The 16002-nt window shown below is 47.4% G+C and overlaps 1 protein-coding gene across 2 annotated transcripts in view; it reads right to left on the reverse strand.

Moving 5' to 3' along the window:
* ASAP3 (ArfGAP with SH3 domain, ankyrin repeat and PH domain 3) overlaps positions 1-16002 on the reverse strand; it is a 58882-nt gene that overhangs the window by 17626 nt on the left and 25254 nt on the right. For both annotated transcript variants that reach the window (XM_032300769.1, XM_032300768.1), the window contains exons 2-5: positions 9458-9530; positions 9219-9364; positions 6013-6087; positions 4844-4893 (exon numbers count right to left, since the gene is read on the reverse strand). In XM_032300769.1, coding sequence (XP_032156660.1) covers positions 4844-4893; positions 6013-6087; positions 9219-9364; positions 9458-9530 — 344 coding nt within the window. The remainder of the gene's footprint in view (positions 1-4843; positions 4894-6012; positions 6088-9218; positions 9365-9457; positions 9531-16002) is intronic.

Below are 16002 nucleotides of genomic sequence, written 5' to 3' on the forward strand. Positions count from 1 at the left end.
TTCCAGGCCTTGGACCAGTACCAGTCTGTGGTCCAGGGGTTGGGGACCCCTGGTCTATACCACCTGCCATTAGTCATTCAGTAGCCTTCTTGATTATCAGATTAGCTGTTTCACTATTGCAGTGCTTGTGTTCAAGTAACCCTTAATTTACTTCATAATGGCCCCAGGGTGCAAGAGTAGTGATGTTACTATATTCTATTTTATTACTGTTGTTAATCTCTTACTGTGCTTAATTTTTAAATTAAACTTTATCATAGACGTATATATAGGAAAAATCATAGATTATTTTTTAATGGCAAAAAGTGCCAGAATTACTTTTGCACCAACCTAATATAAGGTTCAGTATCATCTTCAGTTTCAGGCATCCACTGGGGGTCTTGGAACGTATCCCCCAAGGATAAGGGGAACCCCTGTAATCACACCTAGTCCTTGGATAATATAATGCATAGGAAACAGTACAGTTCCTAGCATATGGTAAGCTCTCAATGAATGGAAGGATTATGAAGATTCTAGTGATGGCAATGACATTACAGTAATAAATACTGGTGATCCCTTTTAGATATTTTTTTAGTAAATGGTACTGTCTTCTTTCTTTCTTATATTTTTTGAATGCTAGTAGAGATTAAAAGATAGTGCTACTTAACTCAGAGTGTAGACAAGCTGTAACGTACACAGCTTTGTCAATGTACTTCAGCTCTGACAAAATGGCTTTGTCAATTATCACAGCTCTGTCCCTCAGCCTCCACTAAGACAATTCATAGAGATTTATCCTACAAAGTCTGACATAGTCATTCTGAGATGACCTAATAGCTGGGGAGTGCGTTCCTTCCCCTTACCCTATAAAATAACAAGTCCCATTCCTTCCCTATCCTCAAAAGGTCACCACCATTTTTTAAACATTTCAAATGTTAGAAATGTTTTTCTTTCTTATGAGTGGAGTTGCAGCAGAAGGAATGAAATGAAATAGTGGGTGAAAGTACTTAAATGCTAGTTACTAAGACCGAGATAACTGCAGAAGGAGACTACAGGAACAGTCTAGTGTTATTCATGGGATGGGTACGGGGGCTCCTGGTGCAGGCAGGTAAATATTTAAAACAAACCACACACCCACCAACCTTGACACTTTCAGCCACGCTTAGGTGCCACATCACCTGTGATGCCTTTTCTGACTACCCTTCCCTCCACTAAAAAAAATACTCTTTTTTTTTTTGCCTTTTTTTTTCTTTTTACTTCTGTGCTAATACTATCATTATGACATTACCACTTTGTGTTTTAATTATTTTTTGAGCTGCCTCTCTTCTTACCTTTCCATGCCCCTTACGGGGCATCTACTAAGGCAGGGATTGTAGGCAGGGATTCCTCACTACTTACCAATAAACTGGGGATAACAACAGCAGCTTTCCCTGCCAGGGAGAATAAATCTGGTAATAGATGCAAAGAGCTTACTCCAGTACCTGGCACAAAGGAAACTGTAAATAAGTAGAAGCTGCTATTATTACTAATTATTATTATTCTTTTTTAGAGACAAGAGCTAGCTCTGTCTCCCAAGCTGGTCTCAAATTCCTGGCCTCAAGCAATCCTCCTGCCTCAGCCTCCCAAGTAGCTGGGATTACAGGCATAAGCCATGACGTGTGGCTTCTGATTATAAATATATATATATGTATATATATTTACTATATATGTATTATTATTATTATTGTTAATTTTTAAAATAGAGACAAGGTCTCACTATGTTGCCCAGGCTGGTCCTGAACTCCTGAGCCCAAGTGATCTTCCTGCCTTGGCCTCCCAAAGTGCTAGGATTACAGGCTCCTAATTATAATTTTTAGGTTCAGGCACTCTGCTAGGCCCTTCACACGCTAAAATGATAGCCCCATGAGGCAGAATCATTATCACATTTTATAGAAGAGGAGCCTGTGGCTGAGAGTCACACAGCTGTTAAGTGGTGGGGCCAGGAGTTGAACCCAGGTCTGGCTGATACCTGAGCCTTAGGGGCAGCCTTGGCAACCAACACTATGGCTCAGGTTTGTTCCAGCCTTCCTTTCCTGCCTCATTCCTGCCAGGTGACAGACACACTCTTTCTTTTCTGAGAGATAACAGTCTCTCTCAGAACAGGGACCATTTTACAGATGGTGAAACTGAGATCCAGAGAAGGAAAATGGCTTGCACAAGATCAAAAGCTGGCTGGGGAAATGCTAGGAGCAAACATGTGGGTTTCTGCCTGTCAATCTTCCTGTGTTATTCTGTCCTAGTTCTGGCTCAGAGGTGGTCAATAAATCTTTGCTGAACCGAAGTGCTGAGTGCTTTATACGCACTGTGCTTATTCATCGCCACATTGACCCTACAAGGTATTACTGTCCCTATGTTACAGATGAGGAAACAGACCTGTACATGGAACTGCCTAGATAAACTTGCCCTCTGTACAGGACCTGGGATGCCTTTCTCAGCAGCCCTACATGAAGAGGGAATCCTCTTCCTATATGAACAGCCAGGGGTGAGGCTCCCAGTGGTATTTGACAGATGCTATCAGGGCCCTGGGCCCTTCCAGCTGCTGCTCAGACTTGTTTGGTAAGAACTGGTAGATTTACATAGCAACTTATGGCTCATGCATATCTGGCTATACCTGGAGCCCATATGAAAAGGAGTGTACACAGTCACCCATGCCAAGACATGTAGCTCAAACTATGTGGCTCTGTGGTAGGAGCCAGGAGACCACATGGCAGAAACAGCACTGGACTCAGAAGCCCTGGGTTCTAGTCCAGGTCCTGTTGATAACTCACCAAATAATCTCAGCCAAGCCCCCTTTCCCATCAACTCAATGGAGTCTTGCCTGTAAATGGAATCCTACAGGAAGGCTCAATATCGGAACCTAGGAAAAGCAGACTGCTTTGGGAAGGTCAGCAGAGTAGAGCTTATTGTTTCCATTTGGTTGACAATCCCTGATAGTCTAAGGGCTTAGTCGATGTAATTCAGGAAGAAGAGGGCCATTTGGCCCCACAGCAAATCATAAAGACAAGGTCAGCCTGGGCCCTCATTACCCGTCCCTGAGAGCAGATGGCCATGCCCCATCACAGGCAGGGATGGGGCCCCACAAGGATGGCCACACAGTGCCTACGCCCTTCATCACAGGATCTATGCCCACAGCTGGGGCTGAAGATGCTCGTGCAGGGACAAGATGTGACCTTCCTTCAGACTGGGAGAGGTGCCATGGCTCTGGGAGGTGAGGGAACAATAAAAAGTCCAGGATCTACTTCTTGAAATTGATCCTGCAGAAATAATTATGAGTAGGGGCAAATATTTAAATCCAAGGATGCTTCTCCAATGACAGGAACAGATTCAATACATGATGGCTTGTGCATGTTTTGGCACACCCGTTTGAGTGATGTTGTGGAAGAATACGTAATAGTGTACAAAGATGGTCACAATGTACTTTTTTTTTTTTTTTTGAGATGGAGTCTAGCTGTGTCACCCAGGCTGGTGTGCAGTGGCATGATCTTGGCTTACTGCAACCTCCGCCTCCCAGGTTCAAGCCATTCTCCTGCCTCAGCCTCCCGAGTAGCTGGGATTACAGGTATGCGCCACCACACCTGGCTAATGTTTGTATTTTTAGTAGAGACGGGGTTTCACCATGTAGGCCAGGATGGTCTCAATTTCTTGACCTTGTGATCTGCCCGCCTCAGCTTCCCAAAAGTACTGGGATTACAGACATGAGCCACAGTGCCCAGCCAGTCACAATGTATTTTTGAATGAAAAAAGCAGATTACAAAACAGTATATTGTTATGATCTCAGTTTTGTAAAAATATTTTTTTGGATGTAGAAAAATAAATGGCAAAATGTTAATACTTCAGGCTTGAAAATTAAGGATTTTTCTCCTATTTTGGGGTAGTTTCTCCTCATCCCACCTTTTTAAAAAAATAAAATTATAATGTTACCTGCACCTTGTAAAAAAAAAAAATTCAAACAACGGAGAATATTATCCCCCTGCCATGACCCTAATCCTCTAAGAATGATTAATTTTTTTTCCTTTTTTACTTCTTATTTTCAAAATTATTCATAATAAACATGCACTGCTTTGGCAAAATGCAAGAGAAAACAAAATTTTACAAAAAAGCTCAATCAGTGCTCCACAGTATGGTCCTGGCTGGGCAGAGGGCAAGGGCTGGGATCTGGACAGACTCCTCAGAAGACAGAGCCCAAGGAGTCTCTGCCCAGGAGGAATTGGCCACTGGATACCTGAGGCTCCCTCTTTCCCCATGATGTCCCAGTAGCTGGTGAGAGATCTGGAGTATCATGTGGTATGCACAAGACAAAGGAAGCCTGAGTGTGACATCAACTCCATTTCCTCCTTTAGAGATACCACCTGGCATTGAGGAACGAGGAGCAAAAGGCATAATCCCCAGTTCTGCCTCTGCTGAGCTGTGGGTCCTGGGGCAAGTGACTTAACCTTTCTGAGTCCTCCTGTGGTAACTGTGATGCTAATACCTCTCTCATATGACGGAGTGACTGTGAGGATTAAATGGGCAGCACGTGGAGGTATTGACTGGGTCAGTGCTAGCTCCTTTCCATCCCTGCCCACGTCTGGCACCTCTGAGCAGACGGGGCTCTGAGAGTGGCATCCTGAGGTTCCTTCACAATAGCTCCTTTGGTGGTCTTGTGGCCCAGTTCCCAGAATCCAGTCAAGCCTGGGTATAAACCATCTCCTGTAGATGCCTCCACAGAGCCAGATGCCACCCACTTTTGGATGACATGTCTTGGCAGCATTTAGGTACTTCCCTACCCAGCTCCCTGATGCAGTGCAAGCGTTACTCTCCTGGGCAAACCACCCTGGCTGTGGCCACTTACATTTTGGCTTCATAATCCTTCCATGCCTTCTCCAGCTGCTTTTTGGAATCCTATGGGTTAAAAAAGAACAATATGCCCAAAGGGAAGCTGGAGCACTGGAATAAACAGTACACTCTGCTGTCTGTAGGGGGACCTGCGAGCATGCTCCCCTAAGCTGCTCAGAGCCCTTCTCTAACCAGCCCCTGCTCCCACAGTCCTGCTGCAAACCTGCCCCCACCAGGCAGGCTCAACTGACCCCATAACTCAGGGTTGAGGCCCTCCTCCCAGCAGAACTTCTCCTCCCCAGAGATGCCAAGAATCAGTCAGGTTCGGTGGGCCCTGGCTTGGGGTGTGGAGAGATCTTTGGGCTCTGCTCAGAAGAGAGATCAGTCATGAGCATGAGGATGGCAGGATGAAGGTAAGCTCCCCCCGCCTGGCTTTCTCCCACTATTTTCTCCTGCCTTGTGCTAGACCATCCTCTTAGAGCAAGGGTAGAGGTCAAGAAACATGCCAGAGAGGTTGAGAAGTCTACTCAAGGCCCAACAGCAAGCTGGGGAGACCTGGCTACCCCCTGCCTAGCTTGCCTAAGCTTCATCCAGCCAGGCTGCTCACACCCTTCTGAACAGCCCTGAGACTCCAAGGTGAAAAAGCTGCCTGTCTGGTTTGTGTGGTTAGCAGGCTGGCGTGCAGGCTGGCAGCCTAGGGCAGGGAGGGAACCCTCTGGGGGAAGCACGGCTCCTCCCCTAGGCTGTCTGGGGCAGATTGCCCAGGGAGATTATTCTGTCACCTTCTTTGAGCTCCACTCTGCATGCAGCCACAGAGACAGCAGCTTGAGTATGGGATTCAGGATCCCTGGATTCCCACATGGGCTCTCTACTTCCTAGCAATGTAAACCATAAGCAGGTTACCTAACTCCCAGGGCCTTGAATTTCAACTGCAAAATGGGGATGAGCGTACCCACAGAACCTACCTCATAGGATGGTTTTAAGATTTACATGAGAGGTTTCATACAAGGGGCCCAGTAGACAGCAGGTCAGGCATCCTAGGCTGACCCGAGCCAGGTCCTCCAGACCTCCCCAGGCCCAGCCCCTTCACTTAGCCTCCACCCTCAGTCCAGCCCTGTCTTCCCCCAGTCTCCTACCCACTCCTCTTTCACTCTGTCCCACCACCATGGCCAGCATGGAACTCACCTGTCGCCCATCCCTTAGCTGCCCCTTCATCAGACTGTCCAGGGGGAATGAGACAATGTTGTTCAGGTTCTGAACCTGGAAAAAACAGAGATGCCCATTCCTGCCTCAGGTGACCGATATCCAACCCGTAGGGATTCGGGGTACAGTGAAGCATCACTTGGCAAAGAGAGCAGTGGGGAAGGGAAGCAGGGGAGAGGAAGAGATGTCATCAAAGAGATGGCAGCTGAGTGAGGGGTCCATCATGGCAGGAGTCCTGGGGAGGACTAGAGGAGCTGGCTCTGGGGTCAGCCTAGGATGGCTGACCTGCTGCCTGCCAGGCTTCCTGTGTGAAAGGGGACAGGAGGGGAGGCTGAGACGTATCACAGTCAGCCCCTCCCCTGATGACTCCAGCCTCATCACTGCACTGCTCCAGGAGCATCCCATAGTCAGTCTCTCCTCTGTTCCTTGCCAGGAGCAGCTTCCCTTCTCCTCTCTGACTCTCTCGAGTTGACCTGTAGTGCACATCTGTTGTTCTGGGCTGGCTAACGCTTCATGAGCCTCCCCTACTAATGGTCATAGAACCCCCTTTCCTGTGGGGAACTCCTTCTCTGTGGTCAGATGGGATAAATGCAGGAGTCAGATCTGACCAGGGCACCCCAGCCTCAGAATAGAGGGACTCGATAGGGAACAGGCATGCAACCCAAGCCAGCCGATCAGAATCCTCTCTGGGATTTTTCTGCCTAAGTCATGGGAGAAAGACCATCTTTATTCTGGTAAGATGTGCATCTGGGCCTGCTGGGCTATCCTGCCCACTGAGCAGAGACAGAGAGAAACTATCTAAAGAGGAAAGGATGGCACGTAAGCCAGCTGCAGCCCTGGACTTCCCATTACAGGGGCTAATGAATTCCCTTTTTAAAATTTAACCTAGTTTGAGTTGGGTTTCTGTGATTTCGCAACCTAAAGAGGCCTGTCTAATATTTCAACCAACTTCCAAGGTACAGCTTGGGTCTCTTCTCCTCCAGGAAGCCTCTCATGGCCACTCCTCCCTCCTGGTCTATGCTGATCTCCCCTTTCCTGAACCATGGCAGCACTAGGCCTCTGACACCAGCCACTGTGTCCTTGAGTTTGTGCCATGCTGCTGGTATTTCTTGATGCTATTCCACACCCTAGTTCTTGTCTCCCCCGCAAGACTGTGGGTCTCTGACAGAGTCTGACCCTTTCCTGTGTCACCAACCCTTGGTATAATGCCCACCAGACAGCAGACTCCCCAGGAAACACTAGTTTGACTGAAACAGGGAGAAAAGAGGGAAAGACAAAGAAAGACATTAATCAATTCAATGGAACTCAAATACTACCATTTTTTTTTGAAATAGGGTCTTGCTTCATTGCCCAGGCTGGAGTGCAGTGGTGTGATCACACTCACTGCAGCCTCGACCTCCCCCAGGCTCAATTGATCTTCCTACCTCAGCCTCCCAAGCAGCTGGAACCACAGGCGCATGCCATCACACCTGGCTGATTTTCGGGGTTTTTTTTTTTGAGATGGAATCTCACTTTGTCACCCAGGCTGGAGTGTAGTGGTATGATCTTGGTTCACTGCAACCTCTGCCTCCCAGGTTCAAGCAATTCTCCTGCCTCAGCCTCCTGAGTAGCTGGGATTACAGGCACCTGCTACCACACCCAGCTAATTTCTGTATTTTTTTAGTAGAAACAGAGTTTTACCACGTTGGCCAGGCTGGTCTGGAACCTCTGACCTCAAATGATTCACCCGCTTTGGCCTCTCAAAGTGCTGGGATTACAGGTGTGAGTCACCACACCCAGCAATTTTCATATATTTTGTAGACACAGGGTCTCATTACATTGCCCAGGTTGGTCTAGAGCTCCTGGGCTCAAGCGATCTACCCACCTCAGGCTCCCAAAGTGCTGGGATTAAGGTGTGAACCATCATGCCCAGCCTCAAATATTGTTAAAGGCTTCTGCATGCAGGACAGTGTACAAGGCACAACTATGCCAAGAGCTATAACAATGACAGATTTTATTAGGTTGGTGCAAAAGTAATTGCTGTTTTTGCCATTAATATATTATATTAGCCACATTTACTGAGTGCTTACCATAAAGTAGGCACTAACTTGCTTAATCCTCATTACCACTCTATGAGGTAGGTAGCACTATTACCCCAGTTTCACAGATGAGAGACCTGGGGCTCTGGCAGACTGAGTGACTTGACCTAGTAAGCAGCAGAGTGAGGATTCCAAGCCTGAGTCTAGGTCCAAGGTCAGGTGCTTCACCACGGAGCACATTGCCTCTCAAGGATGATGTGGCCTCTGCCAACCAGGGAGGATGCTGGGGAGGACTGGAGCCACAAGAGCTGGTCCAGTGCCATGGAGCCTGGAGGGAGACAAGAGGCTTTCCTGGGAAGCAGTGCAGCCAGGCTTATGCTTAGACTCTGGAGCCAGACAACCTGGGTTCAAACTGAACCACAAGACCTCGGGCAAGCTGCTTAATTAACCTCGATGTCCTAGTTTCCTAGCCTGTAAGGTGGAGACAAGAGTGATACCAGCCCCACAGGGCTGTGCACCCGGATTGAATGAGTGAACATGTGAAGTACTGAGAACTGTGCCTGCACATAGAAGAGCTGCTATCACAGGGTGGCCTTGAGGTGAGGACTTGAAGGACCAGAGGGGAAGCAGTCACCAAAGAGGCCATCAGGAAGCAACCCGAGGCCACTGGGCCATAAGCAGGGGCTGAGAGGCTTGTGGAGGCAGGGACAGGTTCTGGGATTTGAGTAAGAAGCAGATGTCATTGGAAAAGCAAAAGACAAAGAGGGAGTGAGGAGAGGAGGAGGTGGTGGCAGCGGTGGCAGCGACGGCAGCAGCAGTAGCAGAATAAAGGTAGGAACCCCTGAGCCTGTCTCTCCTTTATCCCAAAGCTCCTCCAGGGAACCCTCCCTTGCATGGGGATCTTTCCTGCTGTGAGATTCCCCTCTGCTCCCGTATAAAGAGAAGGAGGAGAACAGAGAGAGAAGAGTTAGTTGGGTAAAAGCCAGAGAAAAAGGAGGATTATGCAAAAGGAGGGTCAGGGCTGGAAAGGGACCTCAGGTCATAGGTCAGAGGTCAAGTGCAAATTGGGAGAAGGGAGGAAACAGACCCTTTCCCGGTCAGGTTCTTAAGACCACTAGATTTACCCTGAGTCTGGCCGAGGGCTGGACAAGGAAGAGACAGGGGCCTCACCAAGTTCTTGAAGAGAGCAGCCACCTCTCGGGTGAACACGGCCAAGTTCAGGAAGCCTGTGGACAGCTCATGGCTGTTCTGGGACAGGTGGCTGTTGCCTAAGGATTCCACGGCCTCTCGGTACTGCTCTTCATTCTCTACATGGCCTGTGGAGGTACGGATGGGAGCTTGGAGTTAGCTCCAGGCTGGAGCTGGGAGGGGCTTCCTGGCCAGGCGGGGCACCCAGCAGGCTCACTCACCAAGGCCGGAGCTATGGATTGCCCGCACAGCCTTCTTTATTCTCTGCAGGATGGCTTGGTCTCCTTCCAGGATCTGGAAGCAAATGTGGACAGAGGTTTAGGGATGTCAAGCTGGAAGAGAGTGCTTCCTTCAGGAACCTTGACTCTGTGACTTTCCCGCTTCCAGACAAATACATTGAGTTTTGCTGTCCTCTGGAACTTCTCCCTAGGGTCTTCCTGTTTACCGCTCCAAACACAAAAACCACACAGAAACCACACACCAGTCACACCACTCCAAGAAGGCCATGGACTCTTCTCCCTGAATCCAATGCAACGTAAATGTAGTGATTCAAAGGGATGTGGCCTGATAGGGTGTGCCAGTCCCAGGTTTGAATCTTGCCTCTGGCACTAGCTAGTATGTCAATTAGACAAATCTATTAACTTCTCTGAGCCTTGAGTGCCTTGTCTACAAAATGGGGATGATACTAGGGGACTTGTGGAGTTGCTGAGAAGATGATTTGATAACTATGTAATGCTGAGCAAAAGTCCAGAGGGGAGAACATGGACATCACTATGTTCCCTTAAGATACAAAGCAGGGGACACTTGTTCACCAAACCCCAGGCTCAATAAACAGTTATATCAGGACGAAGAGGAAGAGGCCGGGATGCCATGGGTGAGCAGAGAGGGGTTGGTTGGAGGCATTCGGTTACCTGGATCTGGGGAGGTGGCAGAGGGTGGAGGGAGCACATTCTATCCCCACTGGGGAGAACTGGAGGGACAACACCAGATAACCCCCAAGCCCAGAGATTGCAGAACAAGCTTCAGCGTGTGGGAAAGGCCAGAGATGTGATGGAAAGAAGCAAGTCTCACATGCTCCAGGCGGGCTCAGCCTAGATGGGAAACTTCCTAGACACACTCTCTCTTTCATTGGGGTGTGGAAGTTGACAACCTCATGAAATCCTTGTGAAATGCACAGTTAACTTGGAAAGTACAGAATGTCAGAGTTGGAAGGGGCCCATAGATGACAAAACTGAAGCCAAGAGAGGAGAGGCCCTTACCCAGAGTCACATGGCGGGGTAGCAGCAGGGCTGGACTTCCCCGGGTGCAACAGAACAGTGCACCGTCCATGCACCACAGCCCCACCCTGACCCCAGCCCAGCTGTTCTTTCCAGTAACAAAAATGGTATCAGAGTCTGATTTCCAGAGTTACATGACAAGAGTTAGCAAGCACATTCGAAATGGTACTGCCAAAGTTTCAAAATGATTCCCACAAGGAGACATGCATGGGGCAGACGTCAGAGGCAATGTGGAGTATTCTCAGAGGCCTGTGACATGTGGGGAGCCTCTGTAGGAAGGGGGTCTAGTTTTGAAGCTCAGCTCCACTACTTGGGCTCTATGTGACCTTGAACATGTTGCATATATATATATATATATATATATATTTTTTTTTTTTAGACAAAGTTTTGCTCTTGTCACCGAGGCTGGAGTGCAGTGGTGCGATCTTGGCTCAATGCAACCTCTGCCTCCCAGGTTCAAGCGATTCTCCTGCCTCAGACTCCTGAGTAGCTGGGATTACAGGCACCCACCACCATGCCTGGCTAATTTTTTGTAATTTTAGTAGAGATAAGGTTTCATCATGTTGGCCAGGTTGGTCTCGAACTCCTGACCTTAAGTGATCCACCTGCCTCGGCCTCCCAAAGTGCTGGGATTACAGGCATGAGCCACCGTGTCTGGTCACAAGTTGCCTATTCTTTCTGAGCTTCCTGATTAGCCATGTGCAAAATGGGGAAATTGGTGCCTACCTCTCAGGGTTGGTATGAGGGATAAATGTATGACAGGATACACATACAGGATTTAGCTTGGGGCTGGGCAGTGAGTATGTCCTCAGTGAACAGCACCTGTGGTCATTATCATCAGCTGCTGCTGATCCTAGAAAGGTCTGCCAAGTTCTGGGTTCTCTTCCTACAGGGACTAGAAACCTAACATTTTCCTCCTCGGGTGTGAGGTTGAGACCAGTGGAGGCCCATCCCAGGGCTGAAGAAAGAAAATAAAAGAATCAGGTAGATTAAGGAGAGGGCATCATATTTGAGTTTGTTAAAATATGAGGCTGGGCATGGTGCCTCATGCCTATAATCTTAGCACTTTGGGAAGCTGAAGCAGGAGGATCACTTGAGACCAGGAGTTCAAGACCAGCCTAGGCAGTATAGTGAGACCTTGTCTCTACTGAAAAGAAAAAATAAACAAACAAATTAGCTGGGTGCGGTGGTGTGCACCTGTAATTCCAGCACTGCGGGAGGCCAAAGCAGGAGGATCACTTGAGCCCAGGAGTTCAAAACCAGTCTGGGCAATATGGCGAAACCCCATGGCCATATGGTGGCATTCGCCAATAGTCCCAGCTACTTGGGAGGCTGAGGTGGGACGACCACCTGAGCCTGGGGAGGTCAAAGCTGCAGTGAGCCCTGATTGCACCACTGCATTCCAGCATGGGTGACAGAGAGAGACATGTCTCAAAAAACAAAGCAACCAACCAACCAACCAACCAACCAAAACGTTTCTTACTAAAGAGACAAAGACAAGTGAGGGAGAACAATTCTTTCTAAACTGGTCAACAAAAAAAAGAAAAAGAAAAGAGGACAGAACATGGCCATCTCCATAGTTCCCAAAAATCCAGATGGAAAAACAGAAACATGTGTTTACCAAATCCTTTGATCCCCATTTTGAAACCTGGAAAGCTAAAAGATGAGTAATGTAAGGAGCTATGATTTCACTCTAAAAGATAATTCAGGTTAAAGAGATTTCCAAAGAGATTTCCAAAATCCCGAGAGGACAGATCCACGTGCCTAGCACACAGAAGATGCTCAATAAATGTTTACCTAAATGAATGATGGTTTGCAAAGTCCGGGGACATGGACCTGGGAGGAGTATGTTCATGCTCTAGATACATTTTGAGGAGTCTTCCCAACCCATAATACCCATTCTCTGAAAACTGCCCTCCTTCCCTCTGGAGGTGGGCCCCTGTAGCCTTGTTTGTTCTAGCCAGAGTTGACAGACACCTGATTCAAGCTAAACCAATCAGATTCTCTCTCCCACCTGACCCAAGCTGCACCAAGCAGATTCTCTCTCCAAGGACTTTGGAATTGCGCTCTGGAAAGCTAGTTAACTGGCTGAAATGCTAAAGCTGGGATGTCCTTCCTGCCACATGCAGAGAGAAAAGAACAGAGAGATGTGTAGAAAGAAGTGAACAAGCCCCATACTGCCACAGCAAGGCAGAAGAGAAAAGCGGTGCTGGTTTCTGGCAACTTTCCAGATGCTGCCTCTTCAGAGGCAACCTCCACATATCATGTCTTTGGTGAAATTTCATGAAATACCACTGAACCCACCCAGCAAAGTTCCTTTAAGCAAGTTTGAGAAGATTTCCTTTCCCTGTAGTGTGGAGAGATCACTGGGTGGTTCCCAGTGTCCATTCTCTCTTCTTCCTTCACAAGAAACCTGACTTTTCACATGGCCACTTGGCCACCCAGAATAAAGACTACATTTCCTACCTTGCAGCTAATTGTGGTCATGGGACTAAGACCTGGCCATGGAATATAATAGATAATTGTATTTGTTTACTTCCAAAAAGTATCTTACAAAGAAGGGGAATAACCCCCAGACTCATCAAGCTATATACACTGACTGTGGACAGCTTTTTACATGTCAATCCTATCTCAATAAAGTGGCTTTAAAAAAAAAATGAAAAGGAAATGAGGGACTACACACCTGTTAGAATGGCCAGAATCAAAAACTGACAACACCAAATACTGGCAAGGGAGGCTGGGCACAGTGGCTCAAGCCTGTAATTCCAACACTTTGGGAGACTGAGGTGGGTGGATCACTTGAGGTCAGGAGTTTGAGACCAGCCTGGCCAGCATGAAAACCCCATCTCTACTAAAAATACTAAAATTAGCCAGGTGTGGTGGCACATGCCGGTAGTCCCAGCTACTCGGGAGGCTAAGGCAGGAGAATCACTTGAACCTGGGAGGCGGAGGTTGCAGTGAGCTGAGATAGGGCCACTGCACTCCAGCCTGGGTGACAGAGTGAGACTCCGTCTCAAAAACAAACAAAAACACACACACACACAAAACCAAAAACACAAATACTGGCAAGGATGTGGAGCAACAGGAACTCTCGTTGGTGGGAATGCAACATGGTACAGCCACTTTGGAAGACAATTTGGCAGTTTCTTACACAACTAAACATACTGTTGCCAAATGATTCAGCATGCATACTCCTTCATATTTTCTCAATGAGTTGAAAACGTATACACACCTGCACACGGATGTGTATAGCAGCTATATTCATAATTACCAAAATTTGGAAGCAACCAAGATGTCCCTCAGTAGGTGAATGGAAAAAGGGACTGTCATACATTCAGGGAGTGAACTGTTATTCAGCACTGAAAAGAAATGAGCTATCAAACCATGAAAAGATGCAGAGGAAAGTTAAATGCATATTACTAAGTGAAAGAAGACAACTTAAAATGGTTACATACTGCATGATTTCAACTATATGATATTCTGGAAAAGGCAAAACTACAGAGACAGTAAAAAGATCAATGGTGGCCAGGGATGGGGAGGGAGGAGGAACAGGAGAAGCACAGAGGGTCTTTAGGGCAGGGAAACATTTCTGTATGATGCTATAATAGTGGATATATGGAATTATACATTTGTCCAAGCCCACAGAAAAGAGTGAACCCTAATGTAAACTATGGACTTTTGGTGAGGACGTGTCAATGTATAGTCATTGACTGACACAAATGTGCCCCTATGGTAAAAGCTGTTGACAGAGTAGGACGCTGTGTGTATAGGGAACTCTATGTACTCTTGCCCAATTTTGGTGTGAACCTAAAACTGCTCTAAAAAATAAAGTCATTTGTTTTTAAATTAAGAAAAAAAGGGGCTCTGGTGTGGTGGCTCACGCCTGTAATCCCAGACTTTGGGAGGCTGGGGCAGGAGGATCGCTTGAGCCTAGGAGTTCGAGGCCAACCTGGGCAACATAGTGAGACTCTGTCTCAACAACAAATAAAAAATTATCCGGGCATGGTGGCACATGCCTGTAGTTCCAGCTGCTCAGGAGGCTGAGATGGGAGGACTGTTTGACCTTAGGAAGTCGAGGCTACAGTGAGCTGTGATCATGCCACTGCACTCCAGCCTGGGCACCAGAGCAAGACCCTGTCTCAAAACCAAAAAAATAATAATAATAAAAAAAAGAAAAGACCATCCTGGCCAACATGGTGAAACCCCGTCTCTACTAAAAATACAAAAATTAGCTGGGCATGGTGGCATGTGCCTGTAGTCCCAGCTACTCAGGAGGCTGAGGCAGGAGAATTGCTTGAGCCCGGGAGGCAGAGGTTGCAGTAAGCCGAGATTGTGCCACTGCACTCCAGCTTGGTGCCTGGCGACAGAGTGAGACTCTGTCTCAAAAAAAGAAAAAAGCAGAATGCAAGGGCACCCTCTGTCACCCCTTTCTTCTGGCTACAATGTGTTTGTGATGTCTACAGCTCAGGCAGCAATCCTGGACCAGGGGGTAGAAGCCATTTGTTACGCATGGCAAAGCAACAAGATACCAGCCTTGTCCCTAGTGATTAGGAAATTACTCTAGCAACCCTGGTCTACTTATCTGTGGACTTCTTTTATATGATTGAGCCACGGTTATACTGGGTATTCTGCCACTTGTGGCTGAAACTAGCTCTAACTGGCACAGGGAGGCAAGTCACCTGAATCACTCACAGACTGTTTTTCGATGCTCTTGTCAGTCATCTGTCAGGAAATGGCTTCTCAGCCAGATACCATTCCCATCCCTACTGCTCTTGGCAACCAAGTTCACATGACTATTTATTCATTCGACTAGTTATTGAATGCCTACCACACCCTGTATAAAAAAGACACAATCTCAGCTCTCAAGGACATCATCATGTAAGGGAAGAAAAAGCCATTCTAAACAGACACTTATCACACAATGTGATGAGGGCTGTGATGGAAAGTTTCTGGAAGTCCAGGGAAAACAGAGTCATGTCTGCTTTAAAGGAATGGGGAAGGCTTCCCTTAAGCTGTGCTTCTTACCTCTGGCCCGTGGACAGGCAGAAAAGAGACTGAAGAGACTGCACTGTGAGATAGAGCGGAGGGAGCACTTGCTATAAATGGTAGGACTGCCAGGAAGGGAGGCTTGCTCTAGGAAGAATGGGCAAGGGGAGGAACCTAGTTCTTCCATTCATTCATTCATTCATTTCAACAAGCAATTCTTGGTGACTGTTTCAGCCAGGCATGGTGCTAAATGGTGGGGACACATAAGACGTGGCCTCTTCCTTCAAGAGAACCACAGACTTAAGAACATACAAGCGTCCAAAGGGAGACTGAAAAGGGAAAAGCTCTAATTACTCCTTTCTCAAGAAAACATCTGAAAATCATTCACACTGGGGTACAAATGACTGATAATACCTATCTCATGGTGTAACAGGGCTCAAAGATTTAAGCTAAAGAAATACAGTTTTTTTTTTTTTAACCCACCCATCTACAGATGGATAAAG

The sequence above is a fragment of the Sapajus apella genome, unplaced genomic scaffold, assembly GCF_009761245.1.
Source record: "Sapajus apella isolate SASKATOON/1434 unplaced genomic scaffold, GSC_monkey_1.0 scaffold43, whole genome shotgun sequence".
NCBI classification, from domain to species: domain Eukaryota; kingdom Metazoa; phylum Chordata; class Mammalia; order Primates; family Cebidae; genus Sapajus; species Sapajus apella.